At 33.2% G+C, this 25020-nt stretch overlaps 1 protein-coding gene and 1 pseudogene across 2 annotated transcripts in view; both read left to right on the top strand.

The window, feature by feature from the left end:
- The first annotated feature begins 453 nt into the window (after positions 1-453).
- Positions 454-25020, top strand: part of LOC149229618 (monofunctional isopimaradiene synthase, chloroplastic-like) — a 52175-nt gene continuing 27608 nt past the window's right edge. Inside the window, exons 1-2 of the mRNA XM_089381082.1 lie at positions 454-544; positions 768-938. Coding sequence (XP_089237208.1) covers positions 454-544; positions 768-938 — 262 coding nt within the window. The remainder of the gene's footprint in view (positions 545-767; positions 939-25020) is intronic.
- On the top strand, positions 5360-15280 carry LOC149229619 (cytochrome P450 720B2-like; annotated as a pseudogene). Its single transcript, XR_016247301.1, has 10 exons — positions 5360-5782; positions 5876-6175; positions 7333-7453; positions 13084-13130; positions 13224-13460; positions 13580-13672; positions 14306-14384; positions 14618-14745; positions 14856-14974; positions 15175-15280. The product of XR_016247301.1 is annotated as a cytochrome P450 720B2-like (transcript).

Genomic DNA, 25020 nt, shown 5'->3' with positions numbered 1-25020 from the left:
TTTAAAGCGATGATACGGAGAATTGAGAAGCGTCGAAGGAAGATCTAGAAGTTTCGAAGTGTTTGCTGGTAGGAGTTAGTTTACATAAGATATTTTATACATGTAGTTTAACTTTTTTAACATTTTATTTTTCTAGAATTTTATAATTACGATCGAGACTTTTTCAAGAATTTTATAATTGTGAATGAGATTTTGAGTTTTAATTAACACTCAATTTTTTAAAAACATATAAAGCTTGGAAATTGCAAAAATCAAATTCGTAATTCTAATAATTTTTTTATATTAGATTTCGGGTAAAATTAAAAAAGATTATATAAAAAAATTGAAAATTTAGAATTAATAGAGTAAAAATATTCATACAATAGAATATTTCGTGGTCAAGTCTTATTAGATCAGATCAAATTTCAGCAAGGCAATTCACCATCAAATTTTATTGACTCTATTGCGCCAGCGATGAGAAATTTTACGGACACTATTGCGCTAGTGAGGAGAGGAGATACTCTAAAATTCAGTGAGTTTAGGGTTGGTGTAGTCTCTGTCCTGTGTAATCTTGAGTGACTTTGATAGCGTAGATGTCTATCTTAATTACTTAGATGTCCCTGAGACCACCCATCAAACCTATATTAAAAAAACACAAACAACTTAACAAACAAAACATTTAATAATTTCATCCGAAAATAATTTCATATAACTGATTTATTTATGGTCATTTACTACAACTTGAGATTCAAGATAATTAACCTCATTCGTTACCTCTGGTAATCTAGTGGCCTCGTACTCTTCTTTGTCATCCCATATTTCCATCGCTACGGCACTCAGTCGACATCATCATCTCACCCTCGACGCCTTTGTCAACACACAACGCATCCCACGTTTCTTCAGCACACTTAATAACGGAAGCAGTGCCACCAAACACAGAAGCATCTACCTACGGTCGAGTACGCACATAATGTTTAGTTTATTTGTATTTTATTCGCGTTAAATATTTCAATTCGACTTCTTACTATTTTGTATTATGCAGGTGGTTCAAGCAAGATCATTGCTTGTGTTGGCGAAGACTCAACTTACCTTTCCAATATTTATGTTGTCAATTTTATAATATAATAAACTTAGATATTTATATTGTGAATTTTATAGTAAAATATATTCATATGTTTAAAGAGAAAGAAGTAGACCGAATTTTATATTATTAAATATTATTTTATATCAAATTAGTTATAATAAATAATAAAAATATTTGAATTATATATATATATAATATATATATATATATATATATATATATATAATTTTGAGAAGAATCTTCCGTGAACATCACATAGAGATAATTTTGTCGACGCATTTCGAACCAACCAGTGTGGTTCATCATCAGGACAAGTTGAATGAGCAGATCTTGCAATGCATTATAAACAGATCGGGCAGAATATCCACGTAATGGCTAGAATCATGATTCTAGCCGTTACCTATATATTCTGCCCGATCTGTTTATAATGCATTGCAAAATCTTCTCATTCAACTTGTCCTGACGATGAACACACTGGTTGGTTCGAAACACCTCGACAAAATTATCTCTATGTAATTTTAGCCGAAGATTCTTCTCAAAATTGATATGGATCACAGAAGCATAAACTCAATATATAATAATTGTTTAGTTTAATTAAATAATTGAGCGATGAATCTATTTATGTATTTAAAATTGTAATTTAATAGCAAGAAATCACAATCTTGCTTGAAATTATATTTTCAAATTCCTAAAAAAAATATTTCATCAGGTGTGATATTAATAATATTTATATATAATTTTCTTCTAAGATGTTATGCTTCTGTGAGTCATGATATAATGTTTATATTTTCCGAAGAAATCACATAGACTCTTTGTTCTCTATGTGATTTCTCCTCACAATATAAACAATATATTTTTCTTATTAAAAATCCACTCACTTTTTATACATTAATATTTATATATTAATATATTTTAAAAGTAATATGTATTTATATAAAATGACATAAAATATATTCATAAAATATAAATTTGTAATAATAATAAAGATTACAAATAAATTATTTTAAATTAAATATAAAAAATTATTAATAAAAAATTAAAATTATATATATATATATATATATTAAATTTAAATTTGTATTACCTCAAAACATCAAAATATAATTACCTATTGTCCATGTTATTTCTTAGATTATTATAGGTGGTTTCAATTTCCCATAAAAGAAATAAGAGGAGAAAGTCACACTAAGACAAAAACATTTACTCTAAGGAAAATTTTTTATCAACTATAAAACCGTAAAGAGAAATGTCGTTGAGGTACATGGTAGAAAATCAAGTGTCCCAAGAAGTCACTAGAGAAGGATCTTTACTATAAGGAAAAATGTCTATCAACTATGAAACTATAAAGAGAAATGTCGTTGAGATACATAGTAGAAAATCAAGTGTCCCAATAAGTCACTAGAGAAGGATCTTTAGCACTCGAGCCTAGAGATGGAAGTTTTACCTCGCACAAGAGATGGGTCTCCAAGTCAATTATGAGCATTCAAAGTCTCTAAGCATGAGCGTTGGAATTGCTAGGGACAATTGATGTCATTCAAGGTATAAAATATGCCATACTCCTCCTCTTGGTTCTCCTTCATAACTACTAATGAAGAGTAATAGAGTTGAGACACCTTTTTGACCTTCCTCTAGTGTCACCAGGGTGAGGAACCTGACGGGATACCTCCTCAAGGATGTTAGAGTTAGATAAATTTTGAAAATCATGAATAAAAATGGAATTAATATGAGGGATCTCACCGTAGACATCAGAGGGGACAAGATTCGTAGATGGTTGCATCCTCTTGTGCCTATTTATGGGCTTAATTTCTAACCCTTAGGTACATGGCACCCCTCTGTCTCCCCCACACCATCTCCTTGGTGGTTATGCATGTGCTTCCAAGGCATGCACCTTGAAAAAAAGGAACGCCATGTGAAAAGATTGGGGATCATAATTCCAAGGTAAGAGAAGCAAAGGTAGAGGATATCCAACAAAATGCAAAGGCAAGAATAGGAAGGAGGCTTGAATAGAAAGAGAAGGGAGAGAGGAAAGAGAGGAAAGAGAGGAGGAAGAGGACATCTAACATGACAATAGATTGAACCACATCCCACCATAATTCTCAAATCCAAAATCCAACAACTATAGAATACCAATTTGAGCTACAACCAACAAAGATATGGGCAAAGGAAAAATGAACAAAGCTAAGAGTCACAGTGAGTATCCCAAATAACACAACTAGTGATGACCCAAGCTTCAAATGGTGGATGACGAAATATGGTGCAGAATCTACAACTAGAGGAAAACCTAGTTGCAAAGGAAGCCACAACGTCTTAAGCAGAAATTCAACAACACAACCAACCGTGCCTAGTAAATTACCATTACACTCTCTCCTTAATTGCTCAGTTGAGCAATAGTAACTTCCCATTGCAAATTGTGGATAGATCCAAACCACTACAGCTCAATTGTCTCGAGCATACATGTCCAATTCTGGAAAAAATACAAGGAAATTCTTAGAGAAGGAAAGTGAATTAGTGTACAAAACCCGTTGATGCCACAAGGTTGCAGAGGAAATCCCACCTGCACTAGGGTAGGGACTAATTTACAACATATAACTCACATTAGGAGTGTTACGTATTTGGAGCTAATTTCAAAATAAAATCTTGATATATGCATAGCTTGAATAAAAAGAGTTCACATCAATCTGTATGTGGGAGGATGGCCACTCCACCCCTCATAAATTTTATGTGAGATGGTTGTGTGGTGAGCTTACCCCAACATTGCTCATCATCCTAACGAGAAAAAATATAAAAAATAAATTCAAGTAAAATATATAATATTAATTTCATTTTAAAATTTAAAATAAATAAAAATTTGAAAATATTTTTTTCCTTTATTAATAATACTATTAATAAGATAGTATTTACTTTTCTTTCATTTTATAATTGAATTATTCTAATATTATAAAAGTAATTGATTTCAATCAAATCCCTCTCTAGCATTGACTTTAGCATGCCCTCTTCTAAGTCAGTAACCAACTAAAGAGATGGAAGTCACTAGAAAATTGAAACAATTTTATATTTTAACATTTTTTTAATATTTATATTTTAGATAAAAATTTAAATTTTTTAGCCTATTGTATTTTATAAATTTTATTTATTAACTTAAAAAATTAATATTTTTTTATTAGAAATTTATTTTTTTTATAATGGAGGATGAGAGTGCTCATTATGATATTAATGACATACATTTTAAAATATAAAAAATCACAGAAAACGGATTAAAAATAAAATATAATTATTTAACCAATGAAAAAATAGTTACACATCTTTAAAAATGAATATAAAAAATATGAATTACATCACAATCATAAATTATATAAAAAATATGAATTACATTACAATCATAAATTATATTGATATATATTTGAAATTTGAAAATATTAAATTAGTTTTGAAATTAGTTTTTAAAACTAAATAAATAAATATAAAAAATTATAAAAAACAATAAAAAGGAGCTCAAACATTTTACTCAAAATATAAAATAAGTAATTTAGCAGTTAAATTTGTGAATTAAATTTGCAGTAGGTTTTTCTGGTCTAATTTCTCTAAAATTTGACACAAATTTATTGAAATCACAAACTTGTAACCGATGCACAATAAAAATGCCCTGGGTTTTTGAGGGCGCTAAATCCGTATATATAATCAAAAAACTAATTTAAATAATAAAAATCAAACTCTCACGTCAAATTTTTCCACTAGATTCTGACACTAACACTAACGAAAATTTCATTAACATGAAACTTTTATAATTAAAAAACACTCATTAAAAAAGGAAAAGTCATTAAAATAAGGAAGACCCTTAATCGTGAACATTAAAAGATAACCCTTGATCGTGAACCTTAAAAGCAAACACCATGCACCTTGTTACTTTGACCTTCGTTACGTTGTCGTTTAGAGGAGGAATACAAAAAAATGACCGATGGCACCTTTATAAAATCGCTTTTGAATAAAATGATTGTCAGAGGTTGTATGCGCTCTTTCCGCTCACGAGGTACGCCAGTTCCAATTTTTTCACAATTTCGTAAGGTTTTCACACTTTTTCTCCAAAAAAAAATTCTGAGGTGGGAAGTGATGGACTGAAAGTGAAAATAGATAGTTTTATATTATATAGCATCCACGATTACTGAAGTAAAATTCAAGTACATTTATCTAAATTTAAACGAACTATAAAATATAATGAAACCTCACCAACAGTGAAATTAATATCAACAACTAACCCCATTTAACATGTACTCAATCAAACTGGTAAATGTTTACTGGTTATGAATTATCAAGAACAAAAAAGAGAATCCAATGAAAGCAGCGGGGCATCGGAAGTGGACAAAAAAATTGGAATCGTAGGGGGCAGTCGGGACCAATTTAAGCCAAGGATAATCGAGGCGTAGCATAGATTGATTGATAAGCATTCAAATTAGTAAGAGATTGGGGATAGTTGCCCTCCGAGGAAAGCATTGAATTGGGGATCATGGCGGAAACTAGTGTTACGTATTCATGGCTGGTGGGCTTCGTCTGTTTCGTTCTGACGATGGTTCTGCTTCAGCTCTACAGAATAGTGGACAGTCGAGGCTACAATTTGCCTCCCGGTTCCAGAGGGTGGCCATTGATTGGAGGATCCTTGGGCTTCATGCGAGCGATTAATTCGGGTTCACAACCACGCCGATTCATTCAAGATCGAGAGCTAAGGTACTGTGTTAATTTTAACGTTTAACATTGGAGCGTTTTTATCAAATATCAAATACAAGATGTGAATTAAATATGTGAAGGCGAATTACGCAGGTATGGCGAGATATTCAGATCAAATTTGTTCGGAAGATCTCGAATGATTGTGTCTGTGGATCCAATATTCAACAAACATATTCTGCAAAATGAAGGCAGGTTGTTTCAATCCAGTTATCCGAGACCTTTTCGAAATCTCATCGGCAAATTCGCAAGTGCACGGAGATCTCCAGAAGAAGCTCCACGGAACGGCCGTAAATTTCCTGGGGTTCGAGAAGCTGCGTGTGCACCTCATGGCACACCACGTTCGCCCAGTGGCAAGCCAAGAGGGATATCCATCTTCACGAGGAGTGCCATCAGGTAAGCACCATCAAGAAACCCATTGCAAAAATCTTTATATTTCAGAAAAGCTATGCATTAATTAAAAATTCTTTAAAGACCTATTTGTTACAAAAATCTTTATATTTCAGAAAAGCTATGCATTAATTAAAAATTCTTTAAAGACCTATTTGAGTGACTCAAGGGAAAGGTTAATATCTTAATAACACCATTAATAGTAAAATTAAGGATCGGATTCCATCATCTTCATCTTATATATTAAACAGGTAGTTGAGTAGTTTCCAATGAAGACTGAGAATAAAGAATTTGTGTTTTTTAATGAGTAAGGAGTTGTTGAAACTTAATGGTACTTTATCATGGAGAGTTTCCAAGGAAGAGTGAGAAGAAAGAACTTTTGTTTTTTTTGTGAGAAAAGAGAAGTTGAAACCTAATGACACTTTATTAGGGAGTGTCTTGTCTGGACATTTGTAGTCAGTTGGAAGATCTGAAAGTGGATAGTCTGTTAGCTATTTGTGGAAGAAAAGCTTTACAAGACCAAATTTTTTGACCATTATTCATATCAAAAAAATTATTGTAAAGAGAAACTTGATTGTATAATGTTTTGTTAGTTAAATACAAACAATTGGGTAGTTTCAAAAAGAGTGAGAAGAAAAAACTTGTGTTTTTTTAGAAACATCCGTTGAAACTTAATAGCACTTTATCACGGAGTGTCTTGCTTATAAAGACATTTGTAGTCAATCAGAAGACTTGAAAGTAGATACTCTGTTAACTATTTGTGAAAAGAAACCAAATTTTTTGACCATTATTCACACCAAAAAAACCTATTATAAAGAAAAACTTTTTTATAATGTTTTGTTAGTTAAATATATAACTCCTTATACTATTTTGGTGTCATTTGCCGCATTAAAATTCTTCAATTCAATTCATTAACTTTTAGAGAAGCTATGCAGTGTTTAAGCATTCTTTATGGATTTTATTAAACATTTATTGAAATCAAACAAAATTGAACTACGAAACCTGCCTTTTTAATACTGATATCATCAGAATGGTGGTCAACTAACTGTTTTCCGTTTAGATTGGTCGATTTGTCTGATCACATGTGATATGTATGGTGGTGAACTGAGTGTTTTCCGTTTAGGTTGGTGGATTTGTCTGATCACATGTGGTATCTGTTACAGCTTGTTCTGAATTTGATGGAAAAACAATTGCTGGAGTTATCTCCGTCCAAGGAGACGATAGAGATCGGTAAGGCATTCGCCGTTTTTTCTAAAGCTTTCCATGCCGTTCCCATTAGAATCTGTTGGAATGGTAATTTCAACTTGCAGATTTTTCCTGCGATGCGATCTGATCGCATATCGCACTTTCCCTCGTCACCCTTCGCTGCATGCTTGTATTATTTGCGATGCGATATTTGCGATGCGATCGCAGATCGCATGATTTAAAGGTTATAGAGGCGGTGGCACATCCTCTCTCTTCCTGCGATGCGATGGTGTGATAAGCCATGCATTAAGTTCAAATAGGATATTTTGAGCCGTGTAATAAATGATATTTACTAGGGTTGGTAAATGTAGGTGAAATCTTAAATTTTACTATTTTTTTATTTCACGGAAGTGGGGAAAAGCAACACGTATTGTAAAAGATATTTTGTGTTGTTCATTGTATATATAAAAAATATGCAAGAGCAAGAGAAGTGTGGAGAATATTAGCAAGGAGAGCTGTTTCTTCTCTGCAACGCACAACAGTGCTGAACTATTTAGTTTTCTGAGATATTGGACTCAGGTTCTGGAACGGAAGTTCCTGTTGTAAATCCCTCTGAGTAGAGGAAGACAAGTTCTGTAACAGTTTTTATTATTATTTTATATAATAAAGATCCTGTATTAGAAACAGAGTGTTGTTCTTTGTGTTATTTTTGTGTGTTTGAAATAAACAGAAATTTCCAACATGGTATCAGAGCTAGTCTAGGCACTCAGTGATTCAAAAACACAGTTTGTTTTTTCACTGTAGGAGCTGTAAGAAGCTTATCAAGTAGAGAAAGTCTTTTTTTGCTGTTTATTATACAGTCAATATCTCTTCTTTATTTACATAGGTTAAGATGGCAGATGCTGGAACAGGTTTGACAAATCCCCAACTGCCACAGTTTAATGGGAAAAACTACAGTTATTGGTCCATAACAATGAAAGCATTGTTTGCTTCTCAAGGAATATGGGAGCTGGTTGAAACTGGCTATGCTGAACCGGCAGATGCAACAGCGTTGGCTGCTTTGACAGCAGCAGAAAGAGACCAGTTGAAGAGTGACAAGAAGAAGGATGCCAAAGCCCTCTTTTTCCTCTTCCAATCAGTACATGAAAGTGTTTTTCCGCGGATTGCAGCAACAACAAAATCCAAAGAGGCCTGGGATATTCTCAAAACTGCCTATCAAGACATGGAGAAGGTGAAGACTGCAAAGTTGCAGATGTTGAGGAAAGACTTTGAAAATCTCAGCATGAAGGAATCTGATACAATAGATTCATTCTTCACTCAGGTTATTGGCTTGATAACCCAGATAAGATCTCATGGTGAGATTCTTGAAGATAGAAGGATTGTAGAGAAAATCTTGAGATGTTTACCCTCAAGGTTTGAATCTATTGTGGTGGCAATAGAAGAAACAAAAGATCTCTCACAGTTCACGGTAGATGAGCTGAGTGCTTCTCTGTTGTCTCATGAACATAGACTGAGTAGAGGAACAGATTCCTCTTTTGAGCAAGCATTCAAGACTCAGATGTCTTTTGGCCAAAGACGAGGTTGAGGCAGAGCAAATAATAGAGGTCGTGGAAGAAGCCAAAACAGAGGCATCGATTATCCTGCAAGCACAAGCGGAAGGAGCTGCAATCAGAACCAAGATGAAGGTTCAAGCAAACAACGAGCTCATGGAAAAAGGTATGACAAATCCCAAGTCCAATGTCATTATTGTAAGAAATATGGGCACTATGCCAATGAATGTAGGAAAAAGCATAGTGACATGAATAATATGCAAAATGCTAATTTTGCAAATGAAGAAGATAAGAACCCAAAGAACGTGTTGTTAACATGTAATATAGCACAAGATAAACAAGAAGATTTTTGGTTCTTAGACTCAGGTTGTAGTAATCACATGACTGGAAATATTGCAATGTTTGCCAATCTGGATGAAAATGTGAAATCTGAGGTAACAACAGGGACTGATGATACGATATATGTCAAGGGTAAGGGCAGAGTCAGTATCCGAGCAAAAAATGGAGAACAGATGATTGTGCCAGAGGTATACTATGTACCTGGTCTGAAATGTAATCTTTTGAGCATTGGACAGCTCATAAACAAAGGTTACAACATGTTCTTCAAAGATGATTTGTGTACAATCAGAGACATACCTCCAAGTAAGAAGATCATTGCACAGGTGCAAATGACCAGCAATAGAATGTTTCCTCTCAAACTCAGGGTAGATTTGAAGGAAGGAAGAACTATTGCAGCCGTAACACAAGAAGTCTTTCAGGAACAGGTGAAAGATGTGAGTTGGTTGTGGCATTTGAGATTTGGACATCTCAATTTCGGAGGCCTGAATCTATTACACAGAAAGGGAATGGTAAAGGGATTACCATTGATTGAGAAACCAGACAGCCTTTGTGAAGGTTGCATCTTGGGCAAGCAACACAAAGAAAGCTTTCCAGCAGGAAAGAGTATAAGGGCAAAAGCACCATTGGAAATTGTTCATTCTGATGTGTGTGGACCGATGCAAACACCATCATTTTCCGGAAATAGATATGTTTTAACTTTCATTGATGATTACACCAGAAAGACATGGGTGTATATGCTGAAACAGAAGAGTGAAGTGTTTGAGAAATTCCGCCACTTCAAAACTCTTGTTGAGAAGCAGTGTGGGCATTATATCAAAGTGCTCAGAACAGATAGAGGAGGAGAGTACATCTCCCAAGACTTTCTGCGTTTTTGCAGAGAGAACGGCATACAAAAACAATTCACCGCAAGGTATACACCTCAACAGAACAGAGTTGCTGAAAGAAAGAATAGGACCATTCTTGACATGGTCAGAAGTATGCTAAAGGCAAAACACTTGTCGCATGAGTATTGGGCAGAAGCTGTCACTTGCGCAGTTTACATCTTGAATAGATGCCCAACTAAAGCTGTCATGAACAAAATACCAGAAGAAGCATGGAGTGGTCAAAAGCAAACTGTCACTCACATGAGAGTATTCGGTTGTGTGGCATATGCACATGTACCGGATCAGCTAAGGAAGAAGCTTGATAGTAAGGGGGAGAAGTGTGTCTTTATTGGCTACTGTGATGAGTCAAAAGCATACAAACTCTATAATCCATCCACCAAGAAATTGATAGTAAGCAGAGATGTGCAGTTCATAGAAGATGAAGCTTGGGATGGAAGCTTAGAGAAGACAGTGAATGTGAAGACAATTGTGTCTCACGAAGAAGAAGAGGAAGGGACAGTAGCAAATAATCCTTCCTTAATGGCTCCTCCTACACCACAGCAAGTACAACAAACCACACCACAAACTGGAATCCGAACAGCCTTAAGAAGTCAAGGAAGTGCTTCTACAAGCACACCATAGGGATCAGAAATACCCTCAAGTTCGGATGGAACTCCAAGCACACCAAGAAGACCAAGATTCAGAAATCTGAATGAGATTTATGAACAAGGAGAGGTAAGTAACAATACCGGTCTGAATTCATTATTCGCTTTATATTGTCACGTTGATGACCCAGTCCATTTTAAAGATGCTGTAAATGAAGATAAATGGATTGAAGCAATGAATGAAGAAATTGGTGCAATTGAGAAGAGTAAAACATGGGAGTTAGTGGACCTCCCTGTAGGCAAAGATGCCATTGGTGTTAAGTGGGTCTATAAGACCAAAAGCAATGCTGAAGGCAAGATTGACAGGCACAAAGCAAGACTTGTTGTGAAAGGCTACAAGCAGCAACAAGGCAGAGATTATGATGAAACCTTTGCACCAGTAGCAAGGATGGAAACAGTCAGAACAGTGTTGTCTATCGCAGCACAACACAAATGGAAGATTTATCAGATGGATGTTAAATCTGCATTCCTGAATGGAGTATTGAAAGAAGAGGTTTATGTTGAACAACCTCCAGGCTATGAAGTTGAAGGCCAAGAGCATAAAGTCTGCAAACTGAAGAAGGCTCTTTATGGGCTGAAGCAAGCTCCAAGAGCATGATACAGCAGAATAGATGCTTATCTGATTGACAATGGGTTTGATAAGTGTGATGGTGAACCCACACTCTACATAAAGGATAATGACGGTAAAATTCTTATTGTTGTTTTATATGTAGATGATTTAATTTTTACTAGCAATGATGCGTCTCTCATTGCTGATTTTCAAGCAGTCATGAAAAGTGAATTTGAAATGACTGACTTGGGCTTCTTAAGATATTTTCTTGGAATTGAAGTAGACCAAAGTGAAAATGGCATTTTTATTTCTCAAGATAAATATGTAGAAGCAGTGTTGAAGAGATTCAACATGCAGAACAGCAAAGCAGCTGTGACTCCAACAGTAGTGGGGCTGAAATTGACCAAAGAAGACAACTGTAAGGATTTTGATCCAAAATTGTACAAGAGCATAGTTGGCAGCCTTATGTACTTGACTGCAACTAGGCCGGACATTATGCACGCTGTGAGTTTAATTTCCAGATTTATGGAAAGACCGAAAGAGACTCATTAGCAAGCAGCCAAGAGGATTCTAAGGTATGTCAATGGAACGAAGGGGTTTGGTATTTTATACTCCTCTTCTGAAAGTTTCAAGTTGACAGGTTACACTGACAGTGATTGGGTTGGAAGTGTTGATGATAGGAAAAGCACATCGGGATATGTGTTTCATATGGGATCGAGAGCCATCTCATGGGCTTCCAAGAAGCAGCCAGTTGTGGCTTTGTCAACAGCAGAGGCAGAATATGTGGCAGCAACAGCAGCAGCATGCCAAGCAGTGTGGCTGAGAAGAGTTCTCAGAGATTTGTGTCATGAACAAGGAAAGGGCACAACCATTTACTGTGACAATAGCTCAGCAATAGCATTGTCTAAAAATTCTGTTTTTCATAAAAGAACAAAGCATATAGACACCAAATTTCACTTCATACGTGAATTGGTTAACAATGGTGAGATTGTCTTGCAGCACTGCAGAACAGAGGAACAGCTAGCTGACATCCTGACAAAACCATTGGCAAAGAAAAGCTTTGATCATTTCAGGAAATGCCTGGGTATGCAGAATAAACCCAGCAGTTAAAATTAAAGGGGAGTGTTGGAATGGTAATTTCAACTTGCAGATTTTTCCTGCGATGCGATCTGATCGCATATCGTACTTTCCCTCGTCACCCTTCGCTGCATGCTTGTATTATCTGCGATGCGATATTTGCGATGCGATCGCAGATCGCAGATCGCATGATTTAAAGGTTATAGAGGCGGTGGCACATCCTCTCTCTTCCTGCGATGCGATGGTGTGATAAGCCATGCATTAAGTTCAAATAGGATATTTTGAGCCGTGTAATAAATGATATTTACTAGGGTTGGTAAATGTAGGTGAAATCTTAAATTTTACTATTTTTTTATTTCACGAAAGTGGGGAAAAGCAACACGTATTGTAAACGATATTTTATGTTGTTCATTGTATATATAAAAAATATGCAAGAGCAAGAGAAGTGTGGAGAATATTAGCAAGGAGAGCTCTTTCTTCTCTGCAACGCACAGCAGTGCTGAACTATTTAGTTTTCTGAGATATTGGACTCAGGTTCTGGAACTGAAGTTCCTGTTGTAAATCCCTCTGAGTAGAGGAAGACAAGTTCTGTAACAGTTTTTATTATTATTTTATATAATAAAGATCCTGTATTAGAAACAGAGTGTTGTTCTCTGTGTTATTTTTGTGTGTTTGAAATAAACAGAAATTTCCAACAGAATCCCGGGTACCTCGTACGCCAGAGGAATTAAGGTGCACAAGGGCAGCAATGCTTTTCTCCTTTATTATATTGATTACTAATTTGATTGGTTCTTACCGGATGAGTAATGACTAGCATCGCTGCAGGCCAGAGAGTTTCTGATAAAAAAGATTTATGAGGGTATAAAGCACAGAAGGCAGCATCCAGAAGCTGTCCATAATGATTTCTTAGGAGAACTCTTGAAAGAAGACTTGCATTCAGAAGAAGTTATAGCAGATTTAGTACTATTCCTGCTCTTCGCTGGTCACGAGACCTCAGCCTCAGCGATGGTATTTTCTATCAAATTTCTCACGGACTATCCCCAGGCACTTCACGAACTGAAGGTGTGTACTCAGCGTGTAGGTACATGCTGCAAATCTCTATTCTAAATAAAAGAATTTCATATCTTGGTATTGATACATTAAGACTGGACTACACTGATGATGGAATATGCACCACACAGGCGGAGCACGACGCTCTGTTAAAGAGAAAGGGGAGTCCAAGAAACCAAAAGCTCACTTAAGATGACTACCAGTCAATGAAATTCACCGAATGTGTATGTAATTAGTTAATTAATTACTGCTTTGTTGACCAACCAAACGATTTCTGTTATCGGGCAATCAGATGGAAATGGTTATGTAGGTCTGATTGCTGAATATTTGGTGAATAAGCTCACGATTTCTGTTTGATCCAGTTGATTCGCCGAATATTAGGCAATGAGATGTACATGGCCATGTCTGTCTGATTGCGGGGTGATAGGCTAATAGCATTATTTTATATTTTTAACTACAAATTTTGTAACATATGTTTATATACATAAATGAATTGTAGATCATTTAAAATTCTATAATAGCTTTTACCTATTTGTGTTGTTGGATGTAAACTATCACATTAGATTTAGGATTTGTTCTTTAGAATTTGGTGGTGCAGTTCATTCTCTTTCTTGATAATGAACGGTAATAGCAAGTTTTAAATTTGGAAATTCTAAAAAATGGAATTCTTAAATCTAATATCATAAATATTGAAGCTACTTTACATATCACAGAAGCCTAAATTCTGAAATTTAGGTGTTTTTTGGGCACTTTAAACTGAAAAGAGTAAAATGATGAGTAGTTACTCTAAACTTCGATAAAGAATAATTGTATAGTGTCGAGATGATTGATCGTGTATGTATTTGTTCAATTCCCAGGTCATATATGAAACACTTCATCTGGCCAACGTCGCTTCAGCGCTTTTCAGAGAAGCAAAAGAAGACATTAAAATTAAAGGCATTTAATAATATGTTTTTACTCTTCTTGTTTGAGATTTATGCTTGTATTCAAAGTTACAATTATATACATATATAGTAAGGCTTACAATTTTATATATATAATTTTTCTGTAAGGTTTGAAATGTATAAAATCTCAACTGATACTTCCAATTCCAGCATTTCTTTTAATTTTTACAATACTGCCATGCGATTTACCTCGGCATTCAGATTATCACAAACTTATGTTCTCAGGAGGCTTTGTGATTCCAAGAGGGTGGACAGTCATGGTACTTCTGAACAACATGCATGTGGACGAAAAGTACCATTCTTCTGTGCCCACATTTGACCCATGGCGTTGGCAACGGCAGCTCGAAAATAATGTAATTAATTAGCACAAAATCCCTCACTTCATGTTTTGTGGAAATCCAAATCTCTTACTAATCTTTCTCTGTCTAATTCTGTTAGTAATCTTTGGGACTTTATATTGCAGGAGCTCTCAAAGAACCCCTCTTTTATACCTTTTGGAGGGGGTGCCAGGCTCTGTCCAGGAATGCATCTGGAAAAACTTGAGATGGCCCTCTTTCTTCATAACTTCGTCACCAAATTCAGGTAAAAGAAATAAGACATCAATTTTACTTGAAGCATCGGTCCTAATTAATATCATCCTCCACGAGAAAAGAAAAGAAAAGAAAAGAATACAAAATAGTGTGGCAACATGGTTTATGAACTTATTTACGCTCTGCATGTACACAGTGTCATATTCGTTGACTGCGCTAAAATTGTGTTTTACGTGTACCTAATGTTTGCAGATGGGAGGCACTGGAGGATGATAAGATATCCTACTTTCCTATTTCCCACTTGACTAAAGGCTTTCCGATCCGTCTACATCATCTTCAAGAACGGATGGATGATTAATTGCATTATAGTGGATTTGATTCATGCAGTAGGGACTATTAAAAACAGGCAAATAGGTTTGAAGGAACGGATGATTAATCGCATTATAATAGGATTTGATTCATGTAGTATGGAGTGTTAAAAACAGTAAGCAAGTTTGAAGCATAAAACAATAATAGCCGCTATGTGGACATATAATTATCATATTTCAAACATGTTTATGTATTTCCTGTATTGAAGACTGACAATTTGGGTTTCACTTTGATTCTCATCAGGTTAATGTATTAATCAGCTATTATTGCATATCCTTGTTTAAACAACAAGATAACAAGGTTCCAAGTGATAAAAAAAGTGGTCTGTATAGTAGTATTTTTTCAGGATGCCATTTGGCAACATTTTTTTATCCCGGTGGCATTTTTTTAGCTGGAAGAATTATATGGTAAACAAAACAATTTTATTGATGGCCATAAGTATCATGAGTTGGAGTCTCCTCCATAGGATGTTGCGGTTGAAGACCAGTGAATCATAAGGAAAGGTCTAAGGAACTTACTATTGAAAATATAGATGATGATCAAGGCAATACAAGAATCAAAACACAACAAAAGTAGAAATGAAACCAAGATGTGTTCAAGTAAGCTAACAATTCTTATTTAAGGCAATCATCATCTCAAAGCTCCAAAGTAACATATGGAGGACAAAGCAGTTCATATTGCACATCCTCAACAATCATGGGAATGAGCCCTCGTGAGGTGACTCACAAGGAGCAAATGGATGCAAATAAAATTATCTATGGGCACAAAGAATTTGGTGCTCAAATGTGCTAAAAGGAGGAAAGATGCTCCTACCAAGCTTGCAGCCTCTAAAGTGTTATCAACTACCAGCGATCATGGTAAACCATATTGTGATGAGGACAAACTAGATCACAAGGTTTATGGTGTTTTATCATCTCACACTAAAAGGAAGGAAAAACATGACTATGGGTGAATTTATCCATTAAGGGGGATACTTGGAATAATGGAGAAATGTAGAATTCTACAGATTATTTTATTATTAGCTATTGGTTGTGATTAGGTAGATTAGATCCTATTTTGAGGAATTTGTTCAATTTCCTCAACATATTTCTAATCTTATTTATGTACACATTATTTGGTGAATGATATGAAGTTCTGTGCCGGCACTTTTCAGGTTGAGCTCGGCTCACTTGAGTGTTGCTCATTTCCTCCATATTTTTCCTCTCTCTTAAATTTATTTGTGTTGTAAATATATTGAGAAATAAATTGTAATTGAAAAACAATATGAACTAAAGAAGAAGAGAAATTCATAACTCATAGAGACAAAGACATGTCGTACATAGCACATAATCATTCAAATATGAAATATATAGATAAATTATTGCATTTTGGAAAATTTATTGATTTTAGAAGAGTTTCAAAGGGTTATATTAAGAAAGCATTTAATGTGTTTTTCTTTCTTTCTCAATGTAAAGAGTACACGATATTGAGTTTTTTCATAACATTTAAAAACGAATAAAGGTGGCATGCCTAAATCTGCTAATGATTTGGAATGCTAATATCAGTGGTTGCCTTGAATAATGTCAAGTCATGAAATTTACATGAATTTTGCAAACATTTATTCAAATGATGTCATGACCATCCACTGATCCAACAACAAGAAATAATGATGGTCGACATTGGTCCACAATTCTCCCTTCCACATCCCTTCTACAATGTTCTAAATGTAGGGCTACTATGTTACAAAGAATGTTGATGCTTGGGTCATTTCCTCTAATGAGGATGTTGATATGGCTCATATTTTAATTCTACAGACTCATAGTTGGGTACGACATTACTTTCACCAAGAATGACATTAGTATCCATGTCATCAATTTTCTTATCATAATTGCTAGGAGCATGTGCTTCCAATACCTTACTCTAAATTCCTTTTCACAACAAACAACGACTCTCTTTTCTCAAGAGGGCTAGATATAGGCAATGAGGAAACAACAAGATTAAATCCAAGTCCCTCTCTTAATGTCCACACTATAGCGTTAATAGGAAAAATGATGCCTTGTCCACTCTTTCCAAGTCCTCCTCCAGTATGTTTCATTTTGCTTAGCAATAGAGATCCAATACCAATGGTGTATTTTTCAAAGCTATGTGAAACAAGAGGCACCATTATCAACATTAGCAAGTGACCATGATAAGTTAATAATAATATTCTCCTTCTCATCATTTTGAAGGAAACTGACTTCCAAGTCAAGGTGCTACTTGCACTCTTGCAAGTATTTATTGACCTCATATTTTCCAATCAGTTATTGTAACAAGGCATCATAATCCTGTTTAGGAATTTGATATTTATCCAACAATATATTGTTCTCTACTTAAAGAGGTCTTTCTTCTTCACAAAGAAATTGCATTGAGGACTCCATATTGCAAAATTGCTTCTTTAAATTGCATTCCCTTAGTCAAATGGTGACTCAACCTCCTGCAAATCATTGAAGAGATCAATATTTTCCTTAAACTTTTCTGCGAGGAGTAACTCCATGAGTTTAATTGCTTTTTTGCATTAATATATATCATGGATATATACAAGGAATGGGAGACTATTTGGTTTCATCTCCTAATGTCTCCTCATCTTCCAACCTCCTTTATTTTTCTATTTACAATATTTACATAGGTTTTCCAAATCCCAAAGGTTAGGTGTCAACATTCCCCCCTTAATCTTAAGGGATGTTGGTGAGTCCAAGCACTCATTCTGAATCTTTCAAATTTTCCCATTCTAAGCACTTTGATGAAGATGTTTGTAATCTTCTCATTTTTTTAAAAATGTCATAGGTGGATTGTTTTGGCCTCAACATGATCTCGAATCACATGGTATTTTGTATTGATGTGCTTCATTTGATCATGGAATTTTGGGTTCTTGGCCAAGTTTATTGGAGAAATTTTGTCAATCAAGAAAGGACTTTAATGCACTTGTTTCTCCAACAAATCTTCCATAATTTTACTGAGCCACACAATTTCCTTCTTTGCTTCAACTTCTACCACATATTCTGCCTCAATTGTGGAATCTACTCGAACTGATTGTTTGCATGACCTCCATGAGACAACTCCTGATCCAATACTCATAACAAAATCTGAAGTAGAAACTGCAGTTTCGTTATCTCATTCAAAATGTGAATCAGAGTATCTAATCAAGCTGAAGTCACCCACCTGTGTATACTTGAGTCAAAGTCTTGAGTTCCCTTCAACTACTTTAGAACTCTTTTTACAGTAAACCAATGACCCTCACAAGCCTTTTGCATAAACCTAGAGAGGATTCCAACAGTAAATGAAATGTCTAGCCTAGTAGTAGTTAGTTAGTTCAGACTTCCTCTGAGTTGTCTATACTTTGTTGCATCCTCAAATTATTTTCCTTCGGTGGATGTGAGCTTTAAATTCTGTTCCATTGGAGTAGTCAAAGGATTTCACTCCGCCATTCCAAACCTATTCAACAAATCTCCAATATACTTCTTCTGAGAGAGGAATATAAACTTTGGATGTTGGGTTACTTCAATACCAGGATAGTAGTGAACATAGCCCAAATTTGTCATTTCAAATCATTTCCTTAGTTCTTTCTTTATGGATGCAATGTAGTTCTCATTGTTTTGTGTCATCAGAAGCTACTCAGTTAACTTCTCATAGGTTCACGATGCTTACATGAGGTCATACAAGGATTTTATAAGCTTGCATACTTTGTGTTCCTGGCCCTTCACAACAAATCCTTCTAGTTGGGATATAAAAACATTATCTTTCATATCTCCATTCAAGAAATTAGTTTTTACATCCATTTGATGGACTTTCCAACTGTTCTAAGTTGTTAAGGACAAGAGTGTCTCGAGGGTAGAAGACCATTTTACTATGGGGGGCAAATTATCCTCATAATCAACCCCTTCCTTCTGTGAAAAACCTTTTTCCATAAGCCTCGCTTTGTGCTTGTCAAATGAGCCACCTACTTTATAATTATTCTTGAAAACCCACTTGCAACCTATTGGTTTGGTTCCTAATGGAGGATCAGCCAAATTCTAGGTGCCATTCTTTATCAAAGCATCATATTCTTTTTGCATCTCTTATTTCCATTCATCATGAGAAGCGACTTCTTTGAAGGATGTTGGTTCAAAATATGTAGACAAATTGAGTTCGCAATCATACGAGACATCCATATCAATAGGTGAATCAGGAATGTCTACATCACATCCATTTTTTCTAACATAGCTCCTTGTTCCTGTCCTTCCAACCTCATCAGGGTGAACACTTTCAAGTGTTTTTGTCAGCCATTTTGGAGAACCTTTCTGAGAGGACCTGTGCTACTCAGTTGACTGAGATGGGGATGAATCCAGATTTGACCTCCCAATTATTTCAATCACATCACTCAAAGTGTCATCTTGATAAGTGGATGGAGCTTCATGTGGGTGAGAGAGTACTTCAGAAGGAGATTCCATAGATTGATCTAGTATAGGGATGCCTGTTTCAAGATGTGGAATCTCATTATCAAACCATCAAAAAGATTTTTCATGTTCGAATTTATTGAAGTGATCAAACTGCCACTCAACAACATTGTCAGTGTTGGAAGATTTAAGAAAGATCACATCTCTAGATATTATAAACTCCGTATTAACTTCGTTATAGAGACAATATGCTTTGGAGGTATTTGAGTACCCCAAGAAGATACATTTTCGAATTCTTGCTCTGAGTTTGTTTCTTTGTTCCTTAGGCATTAAGGCATAATAGGTGGAACCAAAAACCCTAAGATGCCTCACCGAAGAAATGTGCCCATACCACATTTCATAGGGAGTCTTGTTTTTTATATCATGAGATGGACATTTATTCTTGATATGAACAAAACATATAACCACATCATCCCAAAACATCAGCTTAACATTCTTGAAAAACACCATTGAACGTACCATATTTAAGACTATCTTGTTCATTCTTTCAACTACTTCATTATGTTGGGGATTATAAGGCACAGTTGTTTAATGTTTGATCCCATGCTGGCGAAGATAGTTTTCAAATTCATTTGAAGTATATTCTTTTCCATTATCAGTACAAATACAAACAATATGAGATTGTGCATCATTTTCAATCCATATATGAATGTTCTTGTATGTTTCAAAAGCTCCAGATTTGTTCTTCAATAAATAAACCCAACACATTCTGTTGTAGTCATCAATAAATGTCATCATATATTTACTACCATTTGTAGAAGGAACGGGCATTGGGCCTTATAAAACAAAATGAATGAGTTCAAGATTTCTATGTTCTCTAGAACGATAATCATGAAAAGACTATTTTTTATGCTTCGCTAAGATACAAGCATCACATTGCTTAAGTTTCCTAGGAATTGTAGGCAAACTAGTAACACCATTTTTCTTCAACAAATGAAGGTTGTCATAGTTCAAATGCCCAAATCAAGCATGCCATAAAAGACTTGATGAAAGTGTACCTTCATCACAGTGATAATTGTACAAAATTTTTTGTGCATGAGCAGAGGTTCCTTTTAGCTTCAATAGTCTTGCTTCTTCTATCCCAATCAACAATGTAAACTTTGAAACAGGAACTGTAAACTCAAAACGAGAACTCTAGCCAAAAAACCCCTTAAAAACATAAAAAAACAATGCTAAAAACGAAAAGTGTTGATGCTGGAATAACACCTTTTTTTTCTAGGGTAAATTTTGAACATGTTTTAAAAATGGCGGTGAAAACCAATTTTTTGTGCAAAAATTGTCCAAAAAACAACCTCAAAACCAAAAGTGTTAACGTTGGGATAACACTTTTTTTCCCTTTTTTTGCAAGGGTAATATTTCAACATTTCGAAATAATAGCGTAAAATATTTTATCATGACCCTGAAAAAAATTAAAGAAACAAATAATCAAGACATAAAATAAAATTAAAAATTAAAAATTAAAACAATGAAAAAACACAAAACAAAAAAAGTTTAAAAATTAACAAAACATAAATTAAAGTATATACTAAAAACAAAACATAAAACAAAAAAAAAAAGAATCAATTATAAAAATGTAAGAAAAAAAAACTAAATTAAAAAACTAAAAAAAAAACTTAAAAATTATAAACAAATAAATAGTAAAAAAAATATTTAAAAAATATGGAAAAGAAAAAAAAAAAAAAAATCTTGTAAACCATAAAAAAAATTGTCAAAAGAAAAGAAATATATATATATATATATATATATATATATATATATATAAAAAGAAAAAAAAAAAAAAAAAAAAAACTATAAAATTTAGGTAAAAATAGAAAAATTTCAAAAAACATTATCAAAAACATTAAAAAAAAATGAAAATTAAAAACATATTAAATTTAATAAAAAAATAGAAAATTAACCAAAAAAATTTAAAAGCTACTAAAATTAAGATTAAAATGTTAATTACTTAAATATATATATATATATATATATATATATATATATATATATATATATATATAAGAGACAAAAAAAAAAAAAAAAAATAAGGTTGAAAAAAAAGTTATCTCATAAACCATAAAAGAATTAGGAAAAAAAAAAAAACAAAATTATATATATATATATATATATATATATAAGTAAAAAGAAAAAAAAAAAAAAACTAGAAAAAAAAATTAAAAACAAACCAGATTTAAAAAAATAAATAGAAAATTAACAAAAGTAAAAATAAAAAACTAGTAAAATTAACATTAAAAACCTTTAAAAAAAACTAAAAAAATAAAACTAAACTGAAATTAAAACAAAAAAAACCAAAAAAATATAAAAAATTTAAGAATATATGTCCTTTCAAATTAAAAAAAAAAAAAAAGCCAAAGAAAGCAAAAAAATTTAAAATTTTTAAAGAAACATGTATTTTTCTATTTAAAAAATGAAAAACAAAATTGATTAAACTTACATTTTTTATTTAAAAAAATAAATAAATAAAATATTTGTTAAACAATTTTGGTTTTTTTCATTATTTTAAAAAAATAATTATTAAAAAATGTTAATTTTTTTAAACCAGTTTTTTTTTTTAAAACAATTTTTTTTAAGTTTTTATTTAAAAAAAAAAATTATTAGAAAAAAAAAAATCGGCCCTCCTGGCCGCCCGCGGTGGCGAATCGCCCCTCCGCTCAGCGTCGTGCCACCGCGGGCGGCCAGGAGGGCCGAGGGGCGATTCCCATGCAGGCCTCCGCCCGACACCGCGCGACTGCTGGCGGCTGGGACGGCCGAATTATTATTTTTTAAATAAAAAACTTTAAAAAAATTTGTTTTAAATGAAAAAAAAACTTGTTTGAAAAAAAATATTAACATTTTTTAATAAGTTTTTTTTTTAATGATAAAAAAGACCAAAATTGTTTAACAATTATTTTAAAATTTTTTAATATATATTTTTTTAAACAAAAAAAACAATTTGTCTAAAAGAATTTTTTTAATTTTAAATTTTAATTTTTTTTTTTTTTTTTTTTAAATAAAAAAGCTAAGTTTAATCAATTTTGTTTTTTATTTTTTAAATAGAAAAATACGTTTCTTTAAAAATCTTAAATTTTTTTTAAATTTTTTGGTTTTTATTTTTATTTTAAAAGACATATATATATATATATATATATATATCTATATATATATATATATATATATATTAATTTCAGTTTATTTTTGTTTATTTTAGTTTTTTTTAAATGTTTTTAATGTTAATTTTACTAGTTTTTTATTTTTATTTTTGTTCATTTTTTTTTTTTTTTTGACTTATATATATATATATTTAATTATGTTTTTTTTCCAAATTCTTTTATGGTTTATGAGATAATTTTTTTTATTAACTTTTTTTCTTTGGGTCTTTCTTTTTATATATATATTTTTATATGAGTTTTTTGAAGTAATCAACATTTAAAAAAATAAAATTAAAACAACTTAAAAATTCGTTAAATAATCATAATTTAAAAAAAAAATGGACATAATAAATTTTAAAGTGTGAAAAATAAGTCCTCTAAAAAAAAATCTATGTTGTATAACACGTTGCATCAACATGTTTCAAAATCAGCATAAAAATCACTAACATTTAAAAACAAATATTTATATTTGATACAGAAAAATATTTAAACTGTCAAAAATATGCTCCGAAAAATAAGTATTGTATTCTGCATCACCACTTTTCAAAATCGGGTCACGTTTTTACTACCTCTATGATTACTACGAAACGGGTAATCGTATCGGTTATTTAAAGTGCCAAAAACTATGTTTTAAAAAAAATATGTGTTCTGCATCGCCCCTTTTCAAAATCGGGTGAATTTTTTGCTATCTCTACGAAATGGGTAACAGTATCAGTTCTCGTTTCAAAGTTTACATTGTTAGTCATGAAAAGTGAGTGATTTGATGCTTTTGTGACCTCAACCTTGCGATCAAATGATCTGATGCTAAAGATATAAGATGATCATCAGGCGAGAAGACCAAGAAACACCAAATTGCAATAGTAGATCAAAGATCAAGACTGCATGAAGGCTCCATCTGATTCACAACCCTTTGGAGGGTGAATATGAAGAACAAAGCATATCTCTCATGAAGATGAATTATTGCACATCTCTTATTGAAGACAAAGCAGTAGTAAAGAGTGACTTGACGTTGCCATGTCATCAATGTCATGTCATGTCAAGAGTCATCATGTGCCACATCATTTGTGCATTATGTAAATACTATATTGGAAAATGTAATGTAAAATGGAAATCCCAGAGTCATCTATGTAATGTGAAAAGTCGTGTGGGAGTTGAAAGGTCATAGAGAAGTCAAACAGTCATGAGGGTAGTCCAAGAGTTACATGGGAGGTGAATGATCACCCCATTTTTTTATATATACACCCACATTGTACATGCAAAGGGATTTTCACCTTGGCTCTTCCTACCAAGCATTAAAGAGGAAGATAGTTATTTTGGAAGAGCAAGTGACTTATATAATGCTCCATTATTGGGGCTAGCGGTGTTCGTTGTTTCGATGTATCTTGGAACTTTTACTTAATTCAGAAGCTCGTTGAGATGACACACTTTCATGGATATGTCATGAATATTGTAAGATTGTTCTTTGAATGTTTACGATGGATGTTGTTTCTCATATGTACTAAGGAAATTTAACTATTTTAGTTGCTTTGGTACTTATCTTGTTAAAAGTGTGTTATATTTGCTTTAATAATTGTTTCTTCCTTGTGAAATATTTTGTTGGTTGATCAACAATTCATTCCTATGTGCTTCTATTCCTTTTCTATATTTGTATTATTACTTGTCTTTGAAGGTCCCACTTTTCTCTCCCATTTCGGTAGAAGTACCTTGATACTTTCCACAGTTAAACATTTCACAAGGCATACTCACTTGCTAAGATACATGTATATTACTCTCTTGTGCTAAACTTTCTAGCCAAGTAAAATCTACAACATACATGGTAGTTAGGTTGATACTCCAGATGGGGCTCCTACTTCATATAGTGTGAGGTCTAATTGTGACTTCACATCAGGGAGACCCCCTTAGTTGACAGATTTCCAGCACTGATAATGGATTATAATTAAAAAAAAAAACCCTGCAATTTCATCATAGATCGCATGAAAAATATATCTTAAAGATACTCTCTTCACAGATAAAATTTATAAAGAAAAAAACTACTCTCATCACAGATAAACTTTATAAAGAATAATATACTCTCATCACATAATTTATTGACACTAATAAATTAATTTTATTCGAAGATGGTGTACTGGTTCCATTCATAAACTTCCACG

Source organism: Pinus tabuliformis, chromosome J (genome assembly GCF_031772625.1).
Source record: "Pinus tabuliformis cultivar Carrire ecotype Pingquan chromosome J, CPIR1, whole genome shotgun sequence".
Lineage (NCBI taxonomy): Eukaryota > Viridiplantae > Streptophyta > Pinopsida > Pinales > Pinaceae > Pinus > Pinus tabuliformis.
Note: the sequence above shows the minus strand (reverse complement) of the source record. Positions and strands in the feature narration are given on the sequence as shown.